Source organism: Rosa rugosa, chromosome 6, assembly GCF_958449725.1.
Source record: "Rosa rugosa chromosome 6, drRosRugo1.1, whole genome shotgun sequence".
Taxonomy (NCBI): Eukaryota; Viridiplantae; Streptophyta; class Magnoliopsida; order Rosales; family Rosaceae; genus Rosa; species Rosa rugosa.
The window spans coordinates 44,820,872-44,835,716 of record NC_084825.1 but is presented as its reverse complement, the minus strand read 5'-3'; the positions used below and the strand labels follow the sequence as shown (position 1 = coordinate 44,835,716).

The window sequence follows — 14,845 nt, the reverse complement described above, 5'->3', positions numbered from 1 at the left end:
TGGCCGGTGAGTGTGGAATTGTCTTGTTGGAGACCTGAGAGGCTAAAAGTATAATCTGAGAATGAATTTGAAGCAGGGATTTCAAATCTAATGTGTAGGTTGATCTTGCACATTAAGTAGCATCAAGCCATCATACTAGGAATTGCTTTATATGGTCAAAGTCATCTACACATTGGCCTATAGATGTTACTGATGAATTTGTCTTGCTCATATAATATTGATGGGTTTGTCACTATATATATATATATATATATATATATATATATATATATATATATATATATATATATATATAATATATTCTGGCCCTATATGTGTAATTATCACATTTTGCTCATACTTCTCTTCAATGAAGGTGAAAACACCAGATGGAACCCTAATTGAAATTCGGTGATTAATCAGTACAAGTGAATGAGAACACAAGTAATTGCTGACGCAGTGTAAACCTCTCCACTGAGGAAACTTCACTGCGTGGCTTTTAACGTAGCCAACACGAGAATCAAAATCCAATATGAATCAAATCGTTACAGATCACAAGTAGTGGTATTCAACACAACCACATTGACTAGCAACAATGCTAACTTGTTCACAACTGTAAAAGACCTATTCTAAACAACTATGAAACAATCTATATAGATGAAGAATTCTGGACACGTCTTCAATCACAATCTTGCCTTGATGCCTCACTGATCTCAATCACATATGCAAGTGATGAATGCAGCGACCAAGCAATATAATCAAACAATCAAAACAACAATGAGAGTTTTGGAAAACCGTTAGTGTAGACTATGCAACACTATTATGAAAACTCAAAACAATAACTCTGCTCATAACATAGTTTCAAAACCTTTTATAGAAGACAAGGACTCCCCCTCAATTCAATCACATTAAACATCGATTGAGATAGACATGGAAAGGTATTTAAAACTGTTTTGAACATATAATCCGATATGCATCCGAAAATAGATTTTTAAGATCAATTAAAATCAATGCATATCAATTTAGGATTATGCACAAAATGATATGTATGTCGAGATCTTTATCTTAAAGCCAGTGAGGTAACTTCCTTGAAACTCTCTTCATGTGATCTGCCTTTATTTCCTTTGATTCTTCGAGCAATTAGGAGAGATACTCTCCTAATTCTTTGCATGTCCTTTTCCCTTGAGATCTTAGGAAAATCATGTGTTGAAGGGAGAAGTCCAAATACTTACAATCTCCCCCTTTGGGCAATCCCATTCAACACATGACAATTTTTCTTCTTGATTTTCCTGCATGTTAGGATTTAAACAGACATACATATAATGTGAAAAAAAGAAAATGCTACTTGGAAAAACGGAATCAGTTTCCATCCTTTTCCTATCCAAGTTGCCAAAATAATAGTTACCTAATAATAGGAAGCATCCAACAAAAATATATGTGCTTATGCACTTACAACCCAATAGGCAATAATAAATATTGTTTGTTAGAAATTAAAATGCAGAGATCATAAAAAGCAGAAAAATTAAAAGAGTTACTTCTCCCCCTTTGAATGGGAAGGCACGTCAAATTCCTCACAAAGCTTGGTGACGTTGTCCAGAAACTCCTCGTCACTCATGGAATATGAGTTCTCCTCCGGTGTAACAGGTTCCGGCCTGACGTTGGAGGGACGGGGAGCGTCAAACCTGGGAGGGTGACGCTGCATGTTCCGGATCTCCTGTGTGAGGGTGGTCAGAGCATGACGAGTACGAACTAGAAGCGAATGCATGTCGTCCATGTCCGTAGTAAGGCAGGCAATTCGCCAGTAAGCCACCATGATCTGGTCACGGAGACTATCCAAAGAGACAGGAGGAGGAGGAATAGCAGAAGAGGCATCAGAAGAGATAGGGCGAAGAGGGGGGCTTCGACTGCGTTCACGTTGCATGCCGGGATGGAGGATGCCGGCTCTGGCAGCGGCCTGACGGCCTTCCTCTGGAAGTGGCAGGCGGCGATGTCCACCAAGGCGAGTTGTGATTTTGGTGCGAACCATGGTGAGAGAAACTGTGAGAGAAAGAGCCTGCACACTTGAAACCAGAGTGAAATCCGAGAGAGATAACCAATGATATATATAATGATCCAGTAGGTCTTGAGAAACTGAAAAGACAAGTCAGTTGGAGAAGGCGTGTGCAAAGAGGAGAGATATTATGATTCATTATGGTTCCAAGATACGCATGCAATGAATCTCTCCCCCTTAACCTATACTTAACCAATAAGGCAATTTATATCAACCAGATGTCACTTAAGGAGAGAGAGAGTTCAGGGAATAAAAAGATGCGAAATCTGCACAATCTGTAATTAAATCTCACAACGATTTGCCTGTTGAGAATCCAAGCAATGAATGCATTTGTCATGTCGAAGGAGAAAAAATAGCATAGTTAAAGCACAGAGAGCATGAATCGCTTAGGGAAGTAACTATACACCAGAGTATCAATCATGATGTATTCTATCAACAAATAAAGTGGGTACTCATGTGTAGACTTCAAAGAATAGACTGATGAGGAAGTGTTTATAAGCAAGATGTGGGGCTTAGAGACAAGTGCAGTGAGAGAGAGAGAAGTAGTAACGAGAAACACTGAACATAGGAACTGTGCTCACGAATTCTCCTAAGAGATATAGGAAACATTTTTCCCAAGAAGATTAGTTCTCTGAGTCACAGACTTCTTTAATTTGTAACGACACATACTCATGTAGCAAGACAGGTCTCAGTAGCTCCCAGATCAGTTGATCTTAGGGTACTAAGCATAACAAAGATGCTCCATGGAGAGAGTCTTGAGTATATGTGCGTATTTTGACAAAGTACATACAACCATCTCTTTTCTTGCAAACCCTAGAAAGTTCACCACAACTAGAGCCTGATTACTTTGAGAGGTGTGATAGAATTTATCCATACTCGTTTCTTGCAAATCCTAGAAAGTTCACCACAACTAGGACCTGATTACTTTGAGAAGAGGGAATGAGCTTATTTGAGCAATTTAGCCAGTTCTCCTACAGTACTAAGACTCTCTCTGTCAAGAAACAAGAAACATGCCACCGCATAAAGTTTATAAGTGCTGTGCATAACAATGGTGCCTGATGTAAGAAGCTAATCATGAGTACACAGTTATCTGTCCAGAATAAGACATGATGACGAAGGATACTTAACTGAAGATAGTATGATTCATTAAGGACAATGGTCAAAGTACACTAAGATCAACATTTTCTCAAACTACAGTGGACAAACATTCGTGTGCTTTAATGCTTGGAACAGATTCCAAGAGCATTTCTTAACATTTCAAACCTGGCAGTATCGAGTGGCTTAGTAAACAGATCAGCCAGCTGACTTTCAGTGGGAACAAAACTTAACTCAAGTAGATTCTGTTCAACTAAATCCCTAATGAAGTGATATCGAAGATCAATGTGCTTTGTTCTAGAGTGTTGAACAGGATTCTTGGTAATGTTTATAGCACTTGTATTGTCACAGAAAACGGACAACTTACCTTGAGAGAAGCCATAATCATGAAGCATTTGCTTCATCCAAAGCATTTGCGTGCAACAACTTCCAGCTGCAACATATTCAGCTTCTGCAGTAGACAGGGAGATGCAGTTTTGTTTCTTGCTATGCCAGGCAACCAGATTGTTGCCAATGAAGAAGCATCCCCCTGAAGTGCTTTTCCGATCCTTTAAATTTCCTGCCCAGTCAGCATCAGAATATCCTGCAATTTCTACGTTAGTATCGAAGGTATAGAAAATGCCACAATTAACTGTACCTGCCACATAGCGGATTATTCTTTTGACAGCGTCCAGGTGAGATTCTTTGGGGTTTGCTTGAAATCGAGCACATACACCCACATTGTAAGAGATGTCAGGTCTGCTTGCAGTGAGATAGAGCAAACTCTCGATCATACTTCGATAGAGAGTAGGATCCACTGATTTTCCTTCATGATCTTCGCTCAACTTGGTAGTTGTACTCATGGGATTGGTCACTGTCTTCTTGGAAGCAAGACCGAATTTCTTGATCAGGTTCTCAGCGTATTTTGATTGAGAGAGAAATAAACCTGTGGCTATCTGCTTTACTTGCAATCCAAGAAAAAACGTTAGTTCACCACACATACTCATTTCAAATTTACTTTCCATGACAGATTGAAATTCTTTGACAAGATATTTAGAAGTGGAACCAAACACAATGTCGTCAACATACACTTGGGCAATGATAATGTCATTTTTGGTTCGTTTCACAAACAGTGTTTTATCTATGGATCCTCTAGTATACCCTTTTCCCACAAGATAAGTGGATAGCCTCTCATACCAGGCTCGAGGAGCCTGCTTTAGCCCATACAGGGCTTTCTTGAGCCGGTAGACATGATCTAAGTTGTGTGGATCTTGGAAACCGGGAGGCTGTTCTACATAAACTTCTTCCTGAAGAAATCCATTCAGAAAGGCAGTTTTGACATCCATTTGAAACAATTTGAACCGGATATGACAAGCAATGGATAGGAGTAATCTAACAGATTCCAACCTAGCTACAGGAGCAAATGTCTCGTCAAAGTCAAGTCCTTCAACCTGTGAATATCCCTGAGCAACTAGTCTGGCTTTATTCCTAATCACGTTTCCTTTTTCATCACTTTTATTTCTGAAAATCCACTTAGTTCCTATAACATTGCACTTACTCGGTCGTGGTACTAAGTACCATACATCGTTCCTAGTAAACTGATTCAGTTCATCCTGCATGGCACTAATCCAGTCATCATCCAACAAGGCTGCTTTAATATTATTTGGTTCAACAATGGACACAAAACCAAAGTGAGATATAATGTTCATGCTCACCAGATTTTCGGTAATAAAACACAGTAATACATTCTCTTCACTTACCTCAGAGGAACTTACCTGAACTGCAGCCTTTCTCCTTGTCATCGGACCATCTGTTAGATTGCCGATGATATCTTGAGTGGAGTGGTCTTTTTGAACTTGCTTGAACCCTCTTCTTTGGGTGGGAGCTGATTCAAAAATGTTGTCGTAGATTTCCTCTTCCTCTTCCTCAGATGATGTTTCAGTATTCTGTGTTGATGTGACTGAGAGGGGTGAGGTATCTGCAAATGGTACTTCCTGTTTTACACATTGATCATCAATAGAAACATTAATGGATTCCATAACAACACGAGTTCTTTTATTGTAAACCCTATACGCTCTACTGTTCAAAGAATACCCCAAGAATACACCATCATCACTTCTAGCATCAAACTTACCAAGGTGTTCTCTATCTCGTAGAATGTAGCAAGGACTGCCAAAAACATGAAAATGTCCAACATTTGGCTTCTTACCTTTCCACAGCTCGTAAGCAGTTTGATCAGTACCTGGTCTGAGGAATACTCTATTTATTGTATAGCAAGCAGTGCTGATTGCCTCAGCCCAAAAGTTTGTGCTTAAACCTGCAGCATGTAGCATTACTCGAGCCATGTCTAGCAAAACCCTATTTTTCCTTTCCACTATCCCATTTTGTTGGGGGGTGATTGGAGCTGAGAACTCATGTGACACACCAAGCTCATGACAGTAGTTAGAAAAAGAGGCATTTTTAAATTCAGTTCCATTATCTGATCTTATTCTCACTAAGTAGTTATTGGAAGACTGTTTCTCAATGATTAATTTTTGACTCAAGTTCTTAAAGGACTCAAACGTTTCAGTTTTGTCTTTTAAGAAGTTTACCCAGATGTATCTTGAGAAGTCATCCACAACTACTAGTATGTAGCTCTTACCTCCAAAGCTTTCAGATTGAGCTGGTCCCATGAGATCCATGTGTAATAGCTCCAAAACTTGTGTGGTTGTTGCAGAATTTACCACTCTGTGAGGTGCTTTAGTTTGCTTTCCAACTTTGCAGTCTCCACACATCTTGTCAGTTTTACCTTTTAAATTTGGCAAGCCTCGGACACATTGTTTGGAAGATAATTTCAGCAAGTCCTGATAGTTGACATGTCCCATTTTTCTGTGCCAAAGTTCAAGGGTTTCCTCTGTGGATTTAACAGACAAACAAGACTGCAAACTAGAAGATTCATTAGCTTGAATATGATAACAGTTATCGACAGATCTCTTACCTCCCATGATACCTTCTCCTTTCTGATTTAGGACCAAACATCTCTGTTTGTTAAACCACACATCTTCATAGTCATTAGCCAAATGGCTGACGCTAATCAGATTTGCAGTTAATCCTTCAACGAATAACACATTTTTAAGGTTAGGTATACCTGGAGTGTTTACTGTACCTCGAGCTAGTATGTTAGCTTTCCTCCCATCTCCAAACGTGACTGATCCAGTGGTATTTTCATCCTCAAACGACGTGAACCAGGTTTTGTCTCCAGTCATGTGTCTTGAACAACCACTGTCAACATACCAAAAATCTCGTCGCTTGTCAGCTAATGCAGTTAGAGCTACCAAACAAGTTGCCTCAATGTGAGAGCTTTGATGAATTTTGCTAGCACAAACAAGAAGACATGTATCATCAGTTTCATTAACAAGGGATCCATGATTTTTGCTTTCAATTTTTCTGGTCCAGACATCTTTTCTTCTTTCAGTTTGAGGATTCTTCTTAGAAACAATTTCAGTTAATTTGTTAATGAGTTCCTTTTGTTCTTTAAGCTCCACCTGTAGGGTTTCAACAGTACATTTTTCTTGAGAAAATTTTAAGTTTGAAAACCGTTCATTACATCTAGGTCTGATATGGCCAATCTTACCACAGTGATGACAAGTAGGAATAAAGGTTCTAGGGTTTGCGTACCTGTGTTGACCAGTGGGGGATTCTTGGTCAAGTTTTACCTGATGGTGTTGGTTTGAATTACCTTCCTTTACACTTTGGACATGATCATCAATGGGGACATCTTTCTGCTCTACAGATGGTTTTGAGGCTCGTACGAATTTGGTGCTTTTGGAATTTTCTCCAGTGTATCCTAGCCCACATGTATCATGAGGAGCTTTTCCTGATCCGAGCAACTTGGACATGGAAGTGGAGCTGATATCAAACTTGATGAATCTTTCTTGAGTTAATTTTAACTCATGTTGTAGAGACTCATTCTTCGCCAACAATTCCAAGTTCAAGGCTCGTTGTCCTTTAACATCCAGATCTAGTCGTTTGATCCTGTTGAGATACTCATTCTTTTCAGTCTTCCACGTCAGTGTCTCTTGGTCACTTTGTGGATCTGCTGATTCACTCATGAGTTTGCTTTTCTCCAGCTTCCATGCAGATTGTGAGGATTCGAATAGATGCTCCACCTTTTCTTTTTCAGTTCTCAGGAAATCTACTTCTTTTTCCAAATTCAAGTTTCTAATCAGAGTAGCTTTTGAAGCTTTGTAGAGTTGTTTGCAGCGGACATTTGTTTCATCATCATCAGAGAAATACTCATCACTTTCAGAATCAGGCAACAATGATGATACAAGAGCCACATTTTCAATTTCTTGAGATTCATCATCACTCCAAGTTGACAGGAGAGACTTGTTGTTGCTGTTTCCAAGCTTCCTATTTCCACAGTCAGTAGAGATGTGACCAAAACCACCACATTCATAGTATTTTGGCTTTCCTGAGTGATTTCCTTTGAAGCTTCCTCTCCCATTCTTACTATTGTAGTCACTGTTGCTACCACTGCCAATATAGTTATTCCTTCTGGGAGCATTCGTGTTTTTAGAGGAGTTCTTGGTTTTGAGAAATTTTTTTGAATTCCTTTGTCAATAGAGCAAGGTCTAGCGATCCTTCTTCCTCTTCAATTTCTTTCACTGCTTTGAAGGCTACACCCTTGTTTTTCTTCTCAGGTTTTAACCTCATCTCATAGGTTTTCAAATTTCCGATGAGCTCATCAAGTGGATAATCATCTATGTCAAAAGAGTCCTCTATACTAGTGACTTTTGAGTGAAATTTTTCTGGCAGAGCCCTGAGTATCTTTTTGACTATTTTATCTTCATCAAAAGGTGCTCCTAGACTGCGACACTGACCGGAAATCTTAAGAATTCTACCATGGAAGTCATCCACGGTTTCATCATCTGCCATAGTCATGGTTTCGAATTCAAAAATCAGTGCTTGCAGTTTTTGTGCACGTACCTTTTTATTTCCTTCATAAGTAGTCTGTAGGAGATCCCATGCCTGCTTGGCAGTATCACAATGACTTATCCTCAGTTTTTCCCGCTCAGATAGGGCTGTGAAGATGCTGTTCTTAGCCTTGAAATCTGCTTGCAAGTTACGAACTTCTTCCTCAGTCCAGTCCTTCCTTGGTTTGGGAGTGGCAGTGGAAGAGCCTTCTTCTTTTGCTTTTGTCATAGGTATACTCCAGCCATTTTCTACGATGTTCCACACGTGTTCATCTTGAGCGTAGAGGTATGACTTCATGTAAATCTTCCATTGAGTATATTTTTCACATCCACCCTCGAACCATGGAGGACTATTTATAGATCCCCCAGCAGCCCTATCACGTGAATGTTCCATCTTTCCTGGGATCTCTAGAAGGTTCTAGAACCCGCTCTGATACCAATTGAAAACACCAGATGGAACCGTAATTGAAATTCGGTGATTAATCAGTACAAGTGAATGAGAACACAAGTAATTGCTGATGCAGTGTAAACCTCTCCACTGAGGAAACTTCACTGCGTGGCTTTTAACGTAGCCAACACGAGAATCAAAATCCAATATGAATCAAATCGTTTCAGATCACAAGTAGTGGTATTCAACACAACCACATTGACTAGCAACAATGCTAACTTGTTCACAACTGTAAAAGACCTATTCTAAACAACTATGAAACAATCTGTATAGATGAAGAATTCTGGACACGTCTTCAATCACAATCTTGCCTTGATGCCTCACTGATCTCAATCACATATGCAAGTGATGAATGCAGCGACCAAGCAATATAATCAAACAATCAAAACAACAATGAGAGTTTTGGAAAACCGTTAGTGTAGACTATGCAACACTATTATGAAAACTCAAAACAATAACTCTGCTCATAACATAGTTTCAAAACCTTTTATAGAAGACAAGGACTCCCCCTCAATTCAATCACATTAAACATCGATTGAGATAGACATGGAAAGGTATTTAAAACTGTTTTGAACATATAATCCGATATGCATCCGAAAATAGATTTTTAAGATCAATTAAAATCAATGCATATCAATTTAGGATTATGCACAAAATGATATGTATGTCGAGATCTTTATCTTAAAGCCAGTGAGGTAACTTCCTTGAAACTCTCTTCATGTGATCTGCCTTTATTTCCTTTGATTCTTCGAGCAATTAGGAGAGATACTCTCCTAATTCTTTGCATGTCCTTTTCCCTTGAGATCTTAGGAAAATCATGTGTTGAAGGGAGAAGTTCAAATACTTACAGAAGGAATCAACCGCACTAAAATGATAGCAGTTCAACCGCCAGAACTGAAAGATTACAGAACAAACAAGGCAAATTCCACTGATTTAAAAGGAAAACCAACTACCTCTGTTCCCTTCTTAAAAACCGAATTGAAAGCAAACTGAGAAACACAAACACCTACAATTACAAAAGTCTCTAACATCAACTCAACTACTGCTTTCCTAAAAGTCATTGTGGGGAAGCGGTTCATGAGCTCCATCACCAATGAACATGTTGTCATAGACAAGAGCAGCAATTGCGGCACCAATAAACGGGCCGGCCCAGTAGACCCAGTGGTGATTCCATGACCAACTGACCACAGCAGGCCCGAATGACACAGCTGGGTTCATAGATGCACCATCAAAAGCACCACCAGCCAAGATGTTGGCTCCCACTATCAAACCAATTGCGATAGGTGCTACAATGCCTACATTCCCTTTCTTCGGATCCACTGCTGTGGCATAAACTGTGTAGACCAAGCCGAAGGTCATCACAATCTCAAACACCAAAGCATTCCATATAGAAACACCAGAGGACAGAGAAAATGCTGCTGTTTCCTGTAAAAAGTCAAATATTGGCATGCATATCTAACAATCAAGATAAGTTTGTCTAGCTGGATAGTCTCGTAACATAACATGCCAATAAATTACTTATTAGTGATCAGTTACATGTTCCTTACCAATCCGCCAGTGGCAAACTTGAGCAACAAGCAAGCAACAACCGATCCCAGAAGCTGCGCAATCCAATACAGAATGGCCCTCAAAAGTGTTATGTTCCCACCAAGGAATGCACCAAATGTCACAGCAGGGTTTACATGGCCTCCAGAAATGTTTGCACCAACTGAGACCGCCACGAATAGCGCAAACGCATGTGACAATGATGCAGCTACCAGACCAGACGGTGTGGCTGATCCATTGTTAGTAAGCTTACCTGCCAAATATTATCCTCCATTAGATCAGAAGAAAACACTTACCCCATCATTTCAGAAAACCAAGCACGTACGTACTGAAAAATAATTATTCACAAGAAAATTAGGCCTTTACATTCTCTCACTTAAGAAACAAAATGGTGAAATCTATGACACAGTCTTACCATAGCACAAAAGAGATTAGTTTTCTAAAATCTGTAAACCTAACATTTTGGGTTAACTTTTCTTAGTAAAACAAGTTACTGAAGGCAGTAAAAAATGGATAAGAAACTGTAATTGGGTTCTTACTGAAAGCCATGCCAGAACCTTCCCCGGCAAAAACAAAAATAAGCATAGAGAAAAACTCAGCAAAGGCAGCCCTTATTGCATCAGGGTGGCTTGCCTCTCCTGGTGTCCCAACTGCAATTCTAGAGATCGCCATTTTCTCTTTTGTTCAAGCTCAACACCTTCAAAACTCAAAGACTCTCTATATTAATCTGACAGTACTGTTGTGCTCACTCACTAGCCTTTGCTTAATTCCTCTATATATAACTGAAATAACGGCTGTGGAACCGGTATAGCCCGTTTTACAGTTAAGCACTGTATAATTCTGTGGGACCCGTTTGCCACATGTCGGTCCAAGATGGGACTATAGGTTGTCCTGGCACTGTATAATTCGGTGGCGTGTGTGGTTGCGATGCGATTAAGTAGCGGTTGAATCTCGGAAAAGAAGGACGACATTGTTTGTGATCTGCCATTACGAATTACAATACTCCTTTCTCCAAATTATTAGTTCTTTGTTATTATTAGACGCGTCAAAATCGTTGATACAAGCTAACTGGAGGTTTTGTTTATTTCAACTAAAACAAATAAGCTTTCCGGTCATCATAAGGGCTCTTAATTAAAGAAGAGAGCTAGAGGTCAACTCTGAAGTTTCGCTTGCTACTTCTATAGTTACCATGTATGCAAAATGCTGATAAATAGAGAAAGGAAAACAATTGTGTGAGAGATCAACTTGGAGGAAAGAGATTCAAATAGTTTCTTGGTCTGCACTTATATCTGCTAGCTAGCTTGAGTCCAGTCTGGTTGTCCTGAAGTGGCATCGTCCCTCTTTTCGAGACGGTCTGGTGGATCGATCAATGAAAATCCCAAACCAGGTTGCCGGCATAATATTGGTCAAGCGTCCTAGTTAGCTCTCATCTTGTGAAGAGCTTTCATATCTGAAATTAGTTATAGGTAAGAGCATATATATTGATTCTGTTAAGGTCAAGATATATTGATTTCTTTACATTTCTACCCGGACTGCTATAGCTATTCTCATAGCTAAGTATTTACTCTCGCCTGGATTATATTCAATAAATACATCCAAATGGTTTAGAGAAATCAATAAATTGGCATGAAGAACAAATTGTACCCAAACACATGATATAATTGCAAGCAACCTGTATGCATGGAACCCTAGCTTGCAAAGTAATATAGATCAACATAGTCATCTTACGGGCCTTATGGATAATGTACGCACACGCATAATAGCACAATACAATAATTTCAATATCGTAAAGGTTATGAGTTTGATTCTCACAGACATATGTAAAAATAATGTGCGCTAAGTGTTTCTTTTTTAAATACAAAAAAAAAAACCATAATATTTAGATTTATCATAGTCAAGAGCAAAACATAGCTCAAATAACTAGGAACATATATATTAGGAGAATAATACAATTTAGAAACTCGGTTGAAGCCATGAATGCGATGTTATTGATCTGCCTTTGTACTGAAAATCTGGAAATGCTTCAAAGTGTCGCTCTATTTTTGCATCCTTCATATAGTAAATGCCAATGTCGATGTGCCCTTCATCGGAGACATGACTCCGATTTAAGAAATAAATACAATTGGCTTTGCATATAGAATCATCTAAAGCCTCAATCGAGAATGAAGAATTGTTTGCACCCAAAAATAAGGTTCTATTCCCCAAATTCTTTACTTCTGATTTTGCCCATGAATTGCCATCATCAAATGGCACCTCGAACACCCTACAACCGACAGTTGATTCAGTTTTGCCTTCTTCAAATAAAGAGATAACCAATAACAAGGTCCCTGTTGCAGATTCCACTAAACATGGTAATTTAAAATGAATCTCAGGATCGAACAGTACTTCCTTTGGAATCTCTGCAGCAACAACCCTGATTTGTGCATTTTTAGGATCTTCTATCTCACAGGCAAAAACCATACCAAGATAGTCCACGACATAAAATTGGCCCTTATAATAAATTGCATCCGTTAAAATTATTAATGGCCCTAAAGATACAGAAGTCCATTTGTCATTGTTGTACCCCGGCTTGTAAAATGCCAATTTCTGATATGATACAATCATGACCCCATAATTCGATGTCCAAGAAGGACTCGATGATAATACAAACTTGTTTATATTTCGAAGATTCATGATTTTTGGCCGCAGACGAGGCAGCTCAATTTGGACATGGGTTAGTGGATTAAAAAGATGAAGTTTGGAAAAATCTTCGAATACAGTCAATAACCATCCTAAAGAAGAATAGCAAAACTTGCCCATAGTTTCTGGTAAATCAAGTTGGTAAATCTGACCTTTTGTCAAGCTGTAAAAATTGCGGATGGGAGCATTGATCTCCTTTGGAAGAAGGAGGACTGGAACTTTATGCTGTAGTCTCAGACCTGTATTAGAGTTTTCCTTGATCGCTGCTGATCTCCATGATCTGCAAACTCCTCCAAAAGCATAGAAATCCTTCATGGAAACTATTTGCTCTGCGAAACAGTGAAAAAGATCTTGATGATCATGAAGGTTCGACCAGTCCTTATGAGCTGCCGTAGTCACGACGTTGTTCTTTCTTCGATAATTACTGATCGTTGCTCCCATGGAGATTGATGTCACTATTGAAAACGTTATTAAATTGGAGTATAATGGAGGAGCAAACCCTAAGATATTGTAGCTTTATATATAGAGAAAGCCTCCAGAGGGGAAACTAGATTAGGTTTCATATATGTACGTGCTGTCGTGCTGATCTCTACTTGTTTGTGTGGGTATTGGATTTCTTTTCCAAACATGGATTTATAGGTTAATAGATTGAAACTTGAAAAAGAAAAAGAAAAAGAATAAATAGTGGGATTTGAACAATCTTTCATAGGTCGTCTCAATATGTATCCGGTACTTTTTTTTTTTTTTTGGTTACATATGTATCCTGTACTTCAAAATCTCTATCTCTTTTTTTCTGGCAAAGTTTATGATTAAGTGTACAATTATTTTGACTCGTACAAAAAATAAAAGCTGTAATTATTTTAGCAAATTATTTTGTAATAGGGTGCGGCTATTGCCACCCTACTAACTACAATATATATATATATATATATATATATATATATATATATATATATATATATAGGGGATTTCTAGTGAAGGATCTATTTTTTTGGCCATTTTAAGGGATTGCATATCAGAGCCATTTTTCGATTACAAATCCACATCTCGACCGTTCAGTTTTTAAGTCCTAATGTATAGATCACCTCTGTAAATTTTCAGCCAAATTGTTAATCATTAAGACATTCATAACTGAGATTTACAATTATAAGCATGAACGATTCAGGTTAGACAGAGTTGGTTCGTCCATTGATTTAATCTAATTCGATACTTTAACGATCATTAATTTGGCTGAAAAGTTTCTTCGGTTCAGTTTTCTTCCTACTCTTCATTCTTCTAATGGGCTCCATTTGAAACCACAAAAGAAAGCAAACACGGCCGAGTCAAGCCTCAGCTACACAAACTCACCAAGAAAACAAAGATTCCTATTTCCTAACACAATTCACAGAGAATCCGTCAATCACAAACACCAAATCTGCAGAAAGGAAAAAAGAGATGGAGATGAACATGCAAACAGTGTGTATGTGGAACAAGATGGTTTGGCTTAAAAGGGATTAGAGGATGGAAGTTTGTAACTTTGTTGTAAATATTTGTCATATATGTACATCAATATATGTGTATATAACTATATATGTGTTAAAGTAAAAGCACATTATGTGCCTTCGTCAAAGTTACTGATGGAGAGGGAATCAAGGAATTAGCGATCACCATCAATCAGCATTTAGTGTCATCATTGTAATTGATATTTCCGTTGTAACTCTCTCCTAAATAAAGGGACTATGAAATGAAATGAGTAAACCAATTACAATTTCATTTTAGGGTCCTTGACCCAAAGCCCTAAAATTGAACAAAATTATCCTACTTACCCCAGCAACAGATTTTTATTCCCAACTACCCAATTTAACATAAAAAGACAAGTTTACCCTCATCCTACATAATATATTACAATTTATGCCACTCATCTCTTATCTCTCCCCCCGCTCTCTCTCCTCTCTCTCTCTCTCTCTCTTCTCTCTCGCCGGAACTCTCTCTCTCTCTCTCTCGCCGGAAGTCTCTCTCCTCTCTCTCTCTCCAGCACGCCAAAAGTCGCTCTCTCTCTCTTTCTCTCTTTCTCATATCTCCTCCGTTCCGTCGACGGTGGAGGAAATGCTGGAAATCCATGGCACGAATCCGGCC

At 38.7% G+C, this 14,845-nt stretch overlaps 1 protein-coding gene across 1 annotated transcript; it reads right to left on the bottom strand.

Annotated features, from left to right (window-relative positions):
- Positions 1-9,202: 9,202 nt before the first annotated feature.
- On the bottom strand, positions 9,203-10,784 carry LOC133717644 (aquaporin TIP1-3). The gene is made up of 3 exons (XM_062144351.1): positions 10,591-10,784; positions 10,054-10,304; positions 9,203-9,931 (listed from the first exon to the last, which is right to left on the bottom strand). The coding sequence occupies exons 1-3, from the start codon at positions 10,721-10,723 to the stop codon at positions 9,557-9,559; spliced, it is 759 nt and encodes a 252-aa protein (XP_062000335.1). The 5' UTR covers positions 10,724-10,784; the 3' UTR covers positions 9,203-9,556.
- Between the last annotated feature and the right edge of the window lie 4,061 nt (positions 10,785-14,845).